Source organism: Rhinatrema bivittatum, chromosome 4 (assembly GCF_901001135.1).
Source record: "Rhinatrema bivittatum chromosome 4, aRhiBiv1.1, whole genome shotgun sequence".
In the NCBI taxonomy this organism is placed as follows: Eukaryota; Metazoa; Chordata; class Amphibia; order Gymnophiona; family Rhinatrematidae; genus Rhinatrema; species Rhinatrema bivittatum.
Genome location: NC_042618.1, coordinates 456,759,628 through 456,775,328, shown reverse-complemented (window position 1 = coordinate 456,775,328; position 15,701 = coordinate 456,759,628). Strand labels below are relative to the sequence as shown.

General features: G+C 42.4%; 1 protein-coding gene across 4 annotated transcripts in view; it reads right to left on the bottom strand.

Annotated features, from left to right (window-relative positions):
- Nucleotides 1-15,701, bottom strand: part of PPFIA2 (PTPRF interacting protein alpha 2) — a 440,428-nt gene that overhangs the window by 52,894 nt on the left and 371,833 nt on the right. For 3 of the 4 annotated variants that reach the window (XR_003856007.1, XM_029597099.1, XM_029597102.1), the window contains exon 20: nt 2,212-2,220. The exons of the other annotated variant lie outside the window; for it this stretch is intronic. Coding sequence is in view for 2 of the 3 variants with exons in the window: in XM_029597099.1 (XP_029452959.1) it covers nt 2,212-2,220 (9 nt within the window). In the remaining variant the exon portion in view is untranslated. The remainder of the gene's footprint in view (nt 1-2,211; nt 2,221-15,701) is intronic. 4 annotated transcript variants of the gene reach the window in all.

The window sequence follows — 15,701 nt, the reverse complement described above, 5'->3', positions numbered from 1 at the left end:
TAGGAGGGGCTCTTTCCCTCTTTCTCCACTCCGGCTGAGCAAATCTTGAGGGGGATCTCCTCCCTCTGCACCCCAGCCCTCTTGGTGATTTGGAATGTCCTATGTGGCCCTTCTTTTGAAAAGTTTGGGGACCCCTGTGCTAGTGTAAGGGCCCTTTCTGGCATTGCCATAAGGCATTTGAAGCATTTCTTGGAATGCTGAACAACCCTTAGCCTGTAACTTTCAATTAGAGCCTGATGTTCCTCAGGAGTCCGAAAAAGGTAAAACAGAAGCCTTGTAAGGTGTACCTGGTGCCAGGAGAGGCCACCTGCAACTTCTCCAGTGATTAAACTTTGGTGACCAAATGAATCGTTGCATCTGAATCTCATTTACCTAGAGGGTAATTGTCACAGCAATTTACACGCATACACAGCGTTTTACCTGCATCATTCCGCTGGCTGAAAACTGCCCATCCTCAGTGTGCCACTTTGAGCAGGGTTTAGGCCGGGAAAGGTAAAGTTTGCACGGAGACTGCAGTTTCAAATCTACGTGCACTGTTTTCAAGCAAAAGCAGGTGCAACTGACCCCGTGCACTTTGTACTTTTCTAGGGAAAAGTCCTCGGAGAGGCCATGGGTAAACAGAAATGATGGCAGAAGAAGACCAAATGGCCCATCCAGTCTGCCCAGCAAGTAAAACGTCAATGCGGACTTTGCACCAAAGCGGACAAACTGATAATTGCCACCAACATGAGATGCCAGACTTTCCTTTCTTCTATAAACTCACTATCTTACATGTGATAGCTCATGCAAAAATCTCACGTCTTGCATGTTTCTCAATCTGTGCTTTTATTATTGGCATCCCAGTACACTGTAAAAGGTGCTGAGAAATCCTGAAAGCACAACCTAGAGGGATTAAAATGAAATGGCAAAGTCCAAACAAACAACTGAAATGACAGAAAGTGAAGAGAAATTGTCTATGCATGAAATACTGATTTTTGCACACATAAATTCATATATGGCGCGACAGATCTACAGACTCTCCAGTTAGAGATCCTGCCATTCAAATGGTTCATATTCCCTTGGGGGCTGATGCAATCCAGTGCGCTCAGCCGAGCGCACTGAATAACCCGCACTCTGACGCGGGTTAAATAGGCGCTAATCCACCCCCTAATGCAATAGGGGGATTGGCGCCTATTTAACCCGTGTCGGACGCGGAGTGAATGTAATAGCACTCATCACATGCAAATGCATGTAAATGAGGCTATTACTCATTCACTCCGCACGCAAAAAAATAAATGTTCGTTTCAGACGCACATTTATCGCTCAGATATTAATGACTGCCTGGAGCAGGCGTTAATAGCTGAGTGCAGGTAAAAGAAGTACAGAAAAGCAGAAAAAACTGCTTTTCTGTACTTCTTTTTTTAAGTAAAAAAAAAAACAAACTTGGCAGACCGCCGAGTTATGAAGACCGACGCTGGTAAACTCTGTGTCGGTTTTCATAATCGGCCGTCTGCCAGTTTATCGGCAGCCATTTTCATTACTGGCAGTTGGCCGGTCTTCATAACCAGCAGCCGTGGCGGGGTCGCGTTAGCACGGAGGCGTTAAGGTCACGCAAGCAACCCTAGCGCCTCCTTGCTAGCGCGATCCCCTAATTTAGATATTGCATGGCGCCCCCCTTGTGGGCACCATGCGCACATTAGGAAAGCGGGCGCTGACTTTTCAGTGCCCGCTTTCCGCAAAAATATATTGCATTGACCCCTTGGGTCAGTTGAAGCTGCTCACATGTAACCGCAGGAATCATCGGATCTTTTGGGGAGGGCTAATTTTCAAAGCCTTTTTTTGCATGCGAATGGATGTACTACAATAGCTTGGGATGAGTGCAGGTAAAAGGTTGCTTGCGCTTGTGTGTGTGCACGTGCAAGTACTCGGCCACTCACCCCAGTATTTTCAAAGCCAACTCGCACGCTGAACTTCGCTGGAAAAATACTTGATAAAGTCTGCAACCTTCACCACTATGTGGGCTGTTTGTATACTTCCCTCTTAACGGCCTGTTCTGAAAATGCTTTAAAATGTTTGCTTTGGGTTGAGTTCCCTGCACAGATGTCTGCTTAGGTAAGAAAGAGTGACAGCAATACTCCAAAAATATCAAAAGGAAGAAGACAATGGGAAAAAGAAATCCATTAACATGGTGCTGAAATGAAGCTGTTCAGGAGTCACTGTGGTTTCACTTACCCCAATGTGCTTTTCATGAGATGAAGAGAGACGAATGGAAAAGAAAATCACACAAATATTAATGAATATGTGTCAAACTAGCAAAACAACAAACATAGTAATATTATACTTTGCATGGTCACCAGTTTAGAAAAACTAATTATGCTGTACGTCTTCTCATTTTTTCTTCATTATTCGAGGAATGTACCCTAACAGTAACCAACGCTCCTTTGGGAAAGGTTCCCAAGCTCGTGTTCTGAATTTGGACACCAGTCACTTAAAATCAAACCTGCTCCATGAAGTTGCTGGGCCGAGCGTTGTGACTCCAGCAGATCCATGGCTAGATGAGAAGACATGCATCGTGTCCTGAATATTAATCTGTATACACTGTGTAATGCACGTTTCGCTGCGTGCACGCTGTATTCCCCATGTTGGATGGCAGCCAAGGACAGTGGGCACACTATCGTTGGTATCTCAAGAGAAAAATTGATATTCAAGTAATTTGGATTATTTTAGCACTACTTAAGTTGACTGTCCAAACTGAATCATCCGTTGCTTCTAGAGCTGAAGGGTCAACATGCCTGTAATTTAATAACAGAGTTAAATGGCTGCGACCAGAGCAAAAAGCAATGCTGATAAAGGAATTATTACAGAATCTCTCTCCCAATAGATATTTGGAATCCAAGAATTAGACCCTCTGTAAAATTGATATCCAAGTTAACTCGCAGGAGATGCAGTTCCTCCTCATGTCAATGTTGATGCTCCCCAGGTGAACGGAAAGAATGGGTTACAGGTACACATAAAAAATGTCATTATGCATCTCAGAGGCTGTGGCTTTCTTAAGGTTAATATACATTATACAATACTTTATATAGAGTATACTACTTATTGCATAGAAAGCAGAGTATTCAGTATATAGCTAGGGGAGGATCTAAATCAGGAGAGCATCTACAGCACAAATAGGATTACACAATGGAAAAATGACCATATATTAATTAGATGTGTATATATGTATGTGTATATGTACAGGGCTGGCACGTCCTATTAGGTGAACTAGGCGGTCGCCTTGGGTGCTGAGCATTAGGGGGAGCCGAAGTGCAGCCATGTGGAGCTGTGAGTGGAGTTTATCCCTCTCACGGCAAGGAGGAGTAGAGATTTGGTGGGCCGCGAGCGTTGCCCATCCTGCTCGCGGCCCAGAGAAGCACACACTTGGTGGGCACAAATGAGATCAGGTGGCGTGATGGGGGGGGGGGGGGGAGGGCACAAGGCAGAAGGTTCGCCTAGGGCACCTAATCCCCTTGCACTGATCCTGTGTATATAGATAGATGGATAGATATAGATGTAGATATAGATCATATTTCTCTTCTTAACACATGGCAAGATCAAAAAGCATACAAAGGTCAGTGTATTTAAGGATTTGAAGGTTTGAATTTATTATGCTGCATTAAATCCCTAACAGTAATATTTTCGTAAAGTCCCCATCCATCACATTTATAAGTGATACGGGCACGCTCAAAGCCTGCTGTTCCACCGCGCAGAGTTTATGGAACTGCCAGATTATAAACGAAAAAATACAAAACAAACCAGTTAATCATGACAAATGCTATAAATTCAGTGTGAAATATCACTTAAGGAGATGTTAATTTTTTTTTATTTTCTAAAAATGTTGATGCTCCTAAGGCTAATTTATTAAGGCAGACTCCTTATGAGTCCCAATATCAGAGAATTTACTTCCATAAAAGCCTTTTAACGTATAACGGCGTGCCGAGTTTCTTACCCCTTTTTTCATTTTGCTTTTTATCTTTATATATTCTTCCTCCCTTCTTAGGCAGAGATAACCTTGCAACAAATTCATAAGAAGGAATAATATACATTCCTGGATAGTTCTTTCCCGCAGGCACACAAGCTCAGGCAATTGTTAATTTTATTTTTTTATTTATTTGCTTTTTTATACCGACATTCAGCCGTGGGTATCACATCGGTTTACATGGGAACTTGTGTGATAGTATGACAACGGGTCATACTATCTTTACATTGTAACATTATTAGTTTAATAATATGGCCTCTAAATTGTAACATTTTAAACGAGGTAATAATAACTTTATATTTACATATTATTTCTAACGGTATTATCTCAAACATTGTAACATTGTACACATATACAGTAACATCGAATAAGGCTGCAATTAAGTGTTTGATTGTAAACATTTAGGGGTAGATTTTATAAATGTACGCCCGTGCGTACTTTTGTTTGCGCAACAGGCGCAAACAAAAGTTTGCCGGATTTCAATAGATACGCGCGTAGCCGCGTGCATCTTTTAAAATCCAGGGTCGGCGTGCGCAAGAGGGTGCACATTTGTGCACCTTGCGCGCGCCGAGCCCTGCTCGCACTGCCCGTTCCCTTCGAGGCAGCTCCGAAATAGGAGCGGCCTCAGAGGGAACTCTCCTTCCGCCTCCCCCCACCTTCCCCTCCCTTCCCCTATCTAACCCCCCCCCAGCCCTACCTAAATCCCCCTCCTAACCTTTATCCAGGAAGTTACGCCTGCCTGTGGGCAGTCGTAACTTGCGCGAGCTGAATGTCTGCTGGCGCGGCAGGCCCCGACACAGGCCGCTGTGTCGGGGCACTCGGCCACGCCCCCGGACCGCCCCGGACCACCGCCATGCCCCCGAACACGCCCCGAGCCGACACCACACCCCCTGGCCACGCCCCCGAACTGCCCCTTTTTGCAAGCCCCGGGACATACGCGCGTCCCGGGGCTTGCGCGCACCGCTGACCCTATGCAAAATAAGCTCGCCGCGCTCAGGGGCAGATTTCCTCAGGTTACGTGTGTATGTTACGCGCGTAGCCTTTGAAAATCTGCCCATTAACGCTTTCATGCTGAGTGTCATTTGTATCTTGTTGGCTAGGTGTTATAACAAAATTGTTGAATTGTAATTGTTGAAAGCTCCTTCCTCTGCGACCCCAAGTTTGTCCTCCCTTACAGTGCTACTGGCATCCTCTGCTACTGCTGCCATTCAGCTTTTCTAGAAGGCAATGTTATCTTCTGCCAACAGGTTTCAAAACATTGGGAACATCTATTTGAGAAACATTTATTTATTTATTTATTTATTATTTTTATTATACCGAGTTTCATGATATGAATCACATCAACCCGGTTTACAATTAACAATGTGAATAACTGCAGAGAGTAACATGGTAGAAACATTTCCCAATTCGACATCAAATATAATAAGAAACTTAACAAATAAAAACATTGTAACAATATTTAGGATGTGAGGAAGTTACAAAAAACAAGGAAAAATAACTAGGATCTGAAAGGGGAGGAAATTAAAGAAAGAATATTAACATTTTAGCCAACTGTATCAATTAATAAATATGTATAAAATTATAAAATATAGATGGGTAGGAAAGATTGACCAAATATGAATTGTAGTGAAGTATAATAATATGTTGTTGTCACTGCGTGTGAAGTTAGTGGGTTTTTGTTACAGTTCACTAACTTTTGTGTTTATGCTGATGGGTGGAGAATTTAATCCAGATCTGGGAATGCTTTTTTAAAAAGCCAAGTTTTTAGTCTTTTCCTAAAAGTTAGAGCGCATGGTTCTTGTCTTAAGTCCGGGGGGATGGAGTTCCAAAGGACTGGACCTGCAGATGAGAGAGCTCTTGAACTGTAGGATTTGTGGTGGTAGGTTTTGGCATGTGGAACCTGTAGTGATTCTTTGTAGTGTTCCCTGATGGGTCTGGCAGATGTGTGTTTTTTAAAAGGGATTTGTAGGTCGAGTTGAGTGTGTTGATGGATGTTTTTGTAGATAATCATGATGGTTTTGTACATAATTCTGAAGTGGATCGGTAACCAATGAAGGTCTTTGAGGATGGGGGAGATGTGGTCAATTTTCCTGGAGTTTGTGAGGATTCTGGCTGCAGTGTTCTGTACCATTTGTAGAGGTTTGGTGTAGGAAGCTGGGAGGCCTAGTAGTAAAGAATTGCAATAATCTAGTTTGGAGAAGATTATTGCTTGTAGGATTGATCTAAAGTCATGCGCGTGGAAAAGTGGCTTTATTCTTTTCAGAATATGTAATTTGTGGAAGCAGTCTTTGGTAGTTTTGTTAATGAATGGTTTGAGGCTAAGACGGTTGTCTAAGATGGCTCCTAGATCTCTTACATGTGTGGTTTGTAGAATGGTTGGAGGCTTTGAAAGTGTGTTGTTGTTTTCAGGTGCTATAAGGAGATATTCCATTTTCGACGCATTAAGGATTAGGTTAAGGCTGTTAAGGAGGTGTTTGATTTCTAATAGGCAACTATCCCAGTATTCCATTGTTATCTTGATAGATTCTTTTATAGGGATCACAATCTGTACGTCATCAGCGAAGAGGAAGTGTTTCAGTTTTAATTTTGTTAATAGTTGACAAAGAGGTAGCAGGTATACATTGAATAGAGTGGGTGAAAGGGATGAACCTTGTGGCACCCCTCTGGTGGAGGGGTGATATTGTGATTCTGTATTATGAATTTTAACCCTATATCCTCTGTTTTCCAGGAAGGTTTTGAACCATGTTAGTGAAGTATCTGTAACTCCGATATTAGCTAGTTGTTTTAGAAGGAGGTGATGGTTGACGGTGTCAAAGGCCGCCGAGAAGTCGAGGAGGATTAGTAAAAATGCTTTGCCTTTGTCTATTCCGGCGAGGAGGAAGTCTGAGAGTGAAAGAAGTAATGTTTCTGTGCTTGCAGCTTTACGAAAGCCATATTGGTTTGGAGATAGAATTCCGTGATCTTCCAAGTAGTTGGAGAGTTGTGTATTCACCAATTTTTCCATTATTTTGGCTATGAATGGAAGGTTGGAAATAGGGCGGAAGTTATTGGGATCGCTTGGATTTAGATTTGGTTTTTTTAAGAGGGGTTTGATTGAAGCTGTTTTTAGTTCATCTGGGTAGATACCCTGGGACAGTGAACAGTTTATAATTTCAGCTAGTGATTTTGATATAGTATCAGGAATGAGAAGTAGCATTTTGGAAGGAATTTGATCGAAGGGGTGTGATGAAGGTTTCATTTTCTTCAACACCAATTGTATTTCTGTGACAGTGATGGGTTCGAATGCGTTAAGTTGGATATCTTTGTTAGGGAGAATGTGTGTGAAATCTTGAGAGCTAGTGGTTGGTGGCAATTGATTGATGAGGTCAGAGATTTTTTTGCTGAAATGAAGAGCCAGTTCGTCTGCTTTGGTCTGAGAAAGTTCTGGTGGTATATCCGGAGTGATAGGTTTAGTGAGATTAGAGACGAAGGCGAATAAAGCTTTTGAGTCAAAGATGAGGTGATGAACCTGACGGGCATGGAAGTCTCTTTTTGTTTTCTGTATACTGTTTTTGTATTGGTGGAGTGTACGTTTATAGTCAGAGACTGAGGCCGGTGAGGGGGCTTTGCGCCATTTTCTTTCTTTCTGCCAAAGTAGTTGTTTGAGATTTCGCAGTTCATCATTAAACCAGGGTTGTCTTTTGGATGCTTTTGTAGAGTGTTTTTTGGTGGTCAGTGGGCAAAGAGTGTTTGCTACTGATTTTGTTATTTTGGACCAAGATTGAAGAGCGGAATTTGGTGTAGAAACATCGATGGATGGTAGTTCTGGGGCTAAAACTTTGCTGAGGAGTTCAGAGTTGCATGTTTTTCTGTAGAGGAAGGAGGGTCTTGTGTCAGGTTTGAGATCTGGTTGTGGTAGGGAAAAGCTGGTGGAGATTAAGGAGTGGTCTGACCATGGGACTTGTTGACATTCAGGTTGAGTTGTTTGAGAAATGCCGGCGTTTGTAAAGAAGAGATCGAGAGTGTGTCCTGCTTTGTGAGTGGGTTTGTTGATTTGTTGTTTGAAACCCATAGCGGACATTGCGGTGAGGAAGGCTTCGCAGTTCGTTGAAAGGGGAACTTTGTCAACATGTAAGTTGAAGTCGCCCAAGATTATAGCTGGGGAGTCAAGGTTTAGGTGTAAAGTTATAGTTTCTAGAATGGGAGAGGTGTCTGATTCTAGAAGGCCTGGAGGGGCGTAGACTAGAAGGATTTGCAGATCTTCTGATTTGAACAATCCTAGTTCTAATTTGGTATTTGTGTTGATAGGATAGAGTGTGAACCTCAGGGATTTTTTGGCAGCTAGAAAGATACCCCCTCCTCTTTTTTTTTGTCTTGGGATAGAGAAGAAGTCGTAGATCTGTGTTGGTAGTTGGTTAATGAGTGCGATGTCAGTGGGTTTGAGCCAAGTTTCTGTTATGGCGCAAAAATCCGGTGTTGAGTCCAGCAGTAGGTCATTAAGTATTAAAGTTTTGTTGGTAAGTGATTGTGCGTTAAATAGGAAGATGGTAAATAAGGTGAGACCTAGAAACTGTGTGGTAGGGGAAATCATGATTGGGATGAGGGATTTGTAGGAGCTTGGGCGGTAGAGCATTGTCGGTTGAATGAAGGCTTGTTATAGATAACAGGGATGTAATGGCAGTATGAATGCTGTTGTGGGTTGGATTGGTGTTGGATGAATGCTGTTGAAGGTCAGATAAGAGTTGGATGTACGTTGTAGTGAGCTGGTTTGGTGCTAGTTGAATGCTGCTGAAGTTTGTCTGCGTGCTGGTTGAATGCTGCTGAAGTTTGTCTGCGTGCTGGTTGATGAGCTACCAAAGTGAGGGCAAGTATATTGCTGCACGGGCCTTAGTTCTGGCTCCTGGGTCTCTCCAAGGGGCTCACTAAGGGGCAGGCCCCTTAGGTCGCGCCCCTTCGGGAGCGCGACGCCCGGTGCGCAACGCCCGGCGGTAGTCGCCGCGATTTAAAGGGCTTAGTGCCGCCTTCTGATTGGCCTAATGCCTTTGGAGGGGCGCGGCTGACTCACCGGGTGTGCTCAGAGCAGAAGCTTCCTTCGGCTTTTTTTTCTGTTTTCCGTTCTGTTTTTTTTTTAGTTTTGCTTTCGTTTGATTCGGTGGCCTCCTCTGCACGGCTCGCGGTGGGAACGAGCGGGCTCTTGCCCCGATTGGGCCTCGGGAGCCCCGACAGAGGAGGAGGAGGTAAGCGGGTGCCGGAGTTCGACGAGGAGGAGAGGGCTGCCGGCGGGAGTCGCCGCGATTTAAAGGGCTTAGTGCCGCCTTCTGATTGGCCTAATGCCTTTCATTTTTTTTTTTCTTTTTTTTCATTTTGAAATTATAGCACTGGTTTTTGTGGTTGGCAAAAGTGATGATTAGTTTATAATCTGGCAGTTCCATACTCTCTGTGAAGTGGAACCAGACCTTTATTACTTGTAAAGGTGGTATATGGTCATTTTTTTTTAAAGATTAGTTGTTAGGAATTTAATGCAGAATAATACATTTGAATCTTTATAAATAAATAAACAAACAAACAAATAAATATTTAGTAAAAATAGATACCAGACAGGCTTATTAGATAAATGAAGTGCTATGCTAATATACAAATATATAAATCCCAAAGGAAAAAAAGTGCTACAAATGCTGTTATAAAATCAAAACTTCATCCTTATTGCACAAATGTTTAGGTAATACCTAACTAACAGGCCGATACAATAAAACCTGCGGGAGAGCCGGCGCTCCGAGGCGAGCACCAGCTCTCCCGACGTGTGCATAGGCCACTCTCCTGGGCACGCAATTTAGTATGCAAATGAAGACCTGTGGTAAAAAGAGGCGCTAGGGACACTAGCGCGTCCCTAGCGCCTCTATTGACAGGAGCGGCGGCTGTCAGCGGGTTTCACAGCCGACGCTCAATTTTGCCAGTGTGGGTTCTCAAACTCGCTGATAGCCACGGGTTCGGAAAACGGACGCCGGCATAATTGAGCGTCCGTCTTTCGACCAGCGGGCCGTGGGCTGATTTAAATTTTTTTTTTTTAATTTAAAATTTTTTTAAAATTTTGGGGCCTCCAACTTACTATTGCTATGATATTAAGTCGGAGGATGTACAGAAAAGCAGTTTTTTCTGCTTTTCTGTACACTTCCCCGGCGCCAGCAGAAATTATGTGCTTATTATGTGCGGATTTTAAAAGATACACGTGGCTACGCGCATATCTATTGAAATCCGTCGTACTACCCCTTACTGTATATACTGTAATAATAAATACATACAAACAAAAAAACCTCTTGAAAAGATGTAAACAAATGCAAATAAATCAGAAAATTCTCACATAAAATATGCACACATACCACACTCATACTCCAACAATATCAAGGTAAATATATGTTCATTAAACAGATCCACTGACATCAGATATAGTTAATCATTCTTAATCACATTACAGTTAATATATGTCTACTAAACAAATCCACTAACGTTTTTCTTGTTTTTGCACACATGCGCATTGAAGGTGAACATGGCAGATAAGAGCTTTTCTGCAATAAGCATATATATTGCACATTATTAAGAAAAGATTACTATTATTTGTATCTTCATTGACTTCACATCAATATAATTTCTCAAGACAGACAGCATTTTTGAAATCTCACAGATTTCATGCTTGATCCATGTTCAAATTCCCCCTGAAGAAGCCAGTAGGTGAAATGAGGATCCTTGTCGGGGTTCTTCGTCTGAATTTTAACATTGGGTTTTGTGATAAAAATCAAAGTCATGTGATCAAGTATGATCAACTCTATTTTGATGTCAGTGGATTTGTTTAATAGACATATATTAACTTTACTGTAATGTGATTAAGAATGATTAACTATATCTGATGTCAGTGGATCTGTTTAATGAACATATATTTATCTTGATATTGTTGGAGTATGAGTGTGGTATGTGTGCATATTTTATTTGAGAATTTTCTGATTTATTTGCATTTATTTACATCTTTTCAAGAGGTCTTTTTGATTGTATGTATTTAATCTCAACTGTGTGCAATATAAAGTAGGATTATCTATATGGATATTATAGTTTTTTAGTTAGGTATTATCAAAATATTTGTGCAATAAAGATGAAGTTTTGATTTTATAACAACTTTTATAGCACTTTTTTCAATTTTGGATTTACAACACATTGCCTACTACCAAAGCAAAACCAAGGAAAAATAATTTCATAGTAACATAGTATTAATGGCAGAAAAAGACCATATGGTCCATCCAGTCTGCTCAGCAAGTTGCTTATGGAAGTAACTGCCACTCTGTACAGGTTTCTCCATGTTTCTGTTAAGGATAGTAACTGCCACTCCATGCAGGTTACCCCCATGTTTCTGTTAAGGGTAGTAACTGCCACTCCATGCAGGTTACCTCCATGTTTCTGTTAAGGATAATAACTGACCCTTCATAAAGGTTACCTCCATGTTTCTGAAGGATAGTAACTGCCACTCCATGCAGGTTACCCCCATGTTTCTGTTAAGGGTAGTAATTGTCATTCTGTGCAGGTTACCCCATGTTTCAGTTAAGGATAATAACTGACCCTTCATAAAGGTTACCTCCATGTTTCTGTTAAGGGTAGTAACTGCCACTATGTTCAGGTTTCCTCCATGTTTCTGATAAGGACAGAAACTGACCCTCCATAAAGGTTACCTCCATGTTTCTGAAGGATAGTAACTGCTGCTCCGTGCAGGTTACCCCCATGTTTCTGTTAAGGGTAGGAACTGCCACTCTATGCAGGTTACCCTCATGTTTCTGTTAATGGTAGTAACTGCTGCTCCGTGCAGGTTACCCCCATGTTTCTGATAAGGACAGTAACTGACCCTCCATAAAGGTTACCTCCATGTTTCTGAAGGATAGTAACTGCTGCTCTGTGCAGGTTACCCCCATGTTTCTGTTAAGGATAGTAACTGAACCTCCAATAAGGTTACTTCCATGTTTCTGTTAAGGGTAGTAATTTGTTTGCCGTGCAGGTTACCCCCATGATTCTGTTAAGGATAGTAACTGAACCTCTATTAAGGTTACCCCCATGTTTCTCTTAAGGGTAGTAACTGAACCTCCATTAAGGTTACCTCCATGTTTCTGTTATTGAAAACAGGGAAGATTTAGAGAGCCTGCAGAAAAGCAATCCTTTCCCACTATTGCAGGGACGAGGAAAATGCATATATATTTACAGGAATATCATCCTGACGTCAGTGCTGGATGATAAAGTTATGGAAATCTACTGCAGAAAAGTATAGTGCAATAACTTTAATCAAATATACTACAGGAGCCTAGTCAACACAGTTTCACAAGGGGAGCTCCTGTCATGTAGAGTCCTTTGATGAGGTAGCCAAGAAGGCTATGTAGCCTGCCTGCACTATCCTAAGGTCGCTTTCATTGCTGCACATGGAAAACTGGTTAACTCCCCAGTAAGAAAGCAGGGCAGAAATGGTTAGCAATAGACCTCAGAAAGTAATAGTTAATGGGATTTATGCTGGCGAAGGTTCCAGCATTCACTAAAAAACCTATTGGCAGTAAACAAAGTTGGGATTAATCTAAGGAGAGTAATTTCATTTCTAATGTTTCCGATTCAGGGTTTTTTTGTTTTTTTTAAAGAAAGTTTTAGACCCTGATAGTGATGAAGCATTGTGAAGTCAGCAAACTAATTAACTTGGTTTTAGAATTGATAGGAAAACTTGTAATGCTTTATCTAATAAATTACAATAAGTGCCAATCCTCAAGGAAGAAATGGGCCCTTTGGTGCCAGTTTTCTACAGCCTTGAGCAAATGGATGAGAGGAGGCTGAGGGCTCGGAGTATTCCTGATTAGTAAGCGCGCTTGTCCGCCTTTGTGCAGCAGGGATCATCGTGGCAAAAGATATGCCTTGATGGGATACATACAGCTTCAGCCAGGGAAATGAAAAGGTCAGGCACCCATCAGAGGGCTTTCTTGGAAGTTGTGGCCCCTCCCTCTGGAACTCAGTCCAAAGAAGAACTACCCCGATCCAGGACTCCCTCCATTTCAGGAAGCGGCTGAAAGCTTTTAATGGAAGATGCGACTGACCACAAGCCACAGACACCCTGACATGGCCCTGCCTGGCAGTCAACACGCACACTTTATCTATCATGCGATTTTTACTATTCTTCTAGTTTGTGGCTTTTTTTATAGCTATATATATGTGTTCTCTATTATTTATCTGCACTGCTTCTGAATGGCTAGTCAGGTACTAGTTCCTTTTGCATTATTTACCATTGGGACATGCTTACATTTTTATGCCTGTATTGGTTACCCCAGCCCTATGCTAGTTATTGCAGACCAGAAATGACCTCACTGTTATCAGTGTGAATTATTTTACATTCTAGAGGTCACCTATTTATCAGACACTCTCGCACAGGGTAACACCATGTACCACTGCCACAATCGCAGATGACACCGAGGCGCTACTGCCAATGTCTGTCCTGTTTACCTTGCTGTACACTGCCTTAGATGAATTCTACTTGAAAGCGGCAGTTCGCAAATCTAAACAAATCAAACAGAAAGCAGTTTGACATCTAATGTCGCAGCTGTATTCTTACAGAAACTGCTGTTTAGTTGCTGGTTGCAATTTAGCAGTTGTGTGTTTTGGATACCGAGTACAGAGGTGCAAGTCTGAAGGACACCATCATGTAGGGTAGACCTTCCCAAACCTATCCCTGGGACCCCACAGCCAGTCGGGGTTTTCAGGATTTCCATAATGAATATGCATGAGATAAATGTGCATGCCATTGAGACTCAGGATATGCAGATTTATCTCATGCATATTCATTGCAGATATCCTAAAAACCTGACTGGCTGTGGAGTCCCCAGGACAGTTCTGGGAAGCCCTGATGTAGGGTCTACCAACTAACTCCCCATTTTTTCAGGTCAGGCTGATCCAGTCCTGATTTTACTCCCACTGCATGCAGGAGCAAATACCCCTGCTTTGTTCTGAGAAATCAGTAAGGATCCACAAATCCATGCGTGTCATGGGAAGGTCAAACCAGGATCAGATCAACCTGTCCTGATGATAATGGAGCCAGCTGGCAAACCTACAGCCATCATGCTGGACAGAAGCACCCCAAGACTCTCTCAGCTTGTGGAGTGTTATTCAATATGAAAGGATCACGACTGGTTCTCTGGGACTATTTTACTGTATAGCAGCTGTATCAAAAATCAAAGAAAGACCACAGATAATTATAAAAAAAAACAAAACTGGTATTGCTGAAGAGTGAGCCTTATTAAAATATTAAAGGTGAATTTTAAAAGCCTGGCACGCGGCAAAACCGGGAAATATGTGATTATGTTGGGCAGGCGCACGCTGTGCGGAATTTAAAAGGTGCCCACATATGTCCGTATCTCCCGCTATGTGCACAAATAAAAAGTTTTGAAAAAGGGGCGGAGCGTGGGCATGGGTGTCCCTAACTTTCAACTTCAAATTTGCGCATAAATACTTACGCGTACAGGCATGCGCCGGGGTCTACTTGGGATCTACTTACTGTACTTAGGGTACTTGCCAGGTTCTTGTGGCCTGGTTTGGCCTCTGTTGGAAACAGGATGCTGGGCTTGATGGACCCTTGGTCTGACCCAGCATGGCCATTTCTTATGTTCTTATGTCCCCTGCTGCGTAACATTACTTCTGCTATGGAGGGCGTGTAAGTAATAAAAAAATATATATATAGTTCAGTGGGGTTTTAAAGATAGGGGCTAACAGGGGACACGGGAGGCTATTAAACTAGGATTTGGAAGGCCTATCCCTTAACTGAGTAAACTGGGATTGAATTGGGAAAACTGGAAATGGCGTCGGCGTGCATCTACTAAAATCCCCCCACTGACATGGAAGAAGCGGCATTGGCGTGCATAGATGTGCGCCCACTTAAAATTATGCGCACATGTGCGCACAGTCAGTTCTATAACACGTGCACATATACACACATATGCAATAAAATGGCCATGCCCCTACATGCGGGCCGATGAGCAAGCACACATGTGCATCTGCGCGCCTGTTTAAAAAGTTACCGTCTTATTGTGTAGGCACAACCGTTTCAGGATTATGTGATTGTACAACTGCCAAGAGCTTTTTTGGCTGCAGGACATATTGGCGACCGTACACCACAGTATAATTGCATGGTTAAGGTGAAATGTTGAAAATGAAGAGGAAAACTTAGTTATGTCTGATTCTGCCAGTCGCTTCTTACAGAGCGGCTGCAAAAGGAATTTGTTCTTTCCTTGTTTTCCGGGGCTTATTTTTGTTAATTTCTTTGACAGCTGCCGAAAGAGTCTGTGAGCTTTACAAGCAGCTGCAGAGGGTGAGAACATTTAATTATTCCATAATTTAAGTGAATAAAAAAGTAAGTCGGGCTGTGAATTTTCAGACAGATGCAAGTGAAGGAAAGATGACAGCGTCTATTGGGAAATCTTTGCCATCAATGAAAAGCTTATGTGATTTCGCTACGAGCTCATCGCTCTGCAACGCGTGCTCTCTTTCTTGCAACATCAAAAATGCAAAAGGAAAGCCATGAGGTCCATATTGAATAGGCCGGGTAGTGGACAAGTTAGCTACAGTTAGCTGGATAACTTGTCCCATAAATTCAGCGGGGATAAACCTCCCACTGAATTATACCAACCTGGACATGGAAGCAGACTTTAGAGCCGTGTTTCCAACCCTG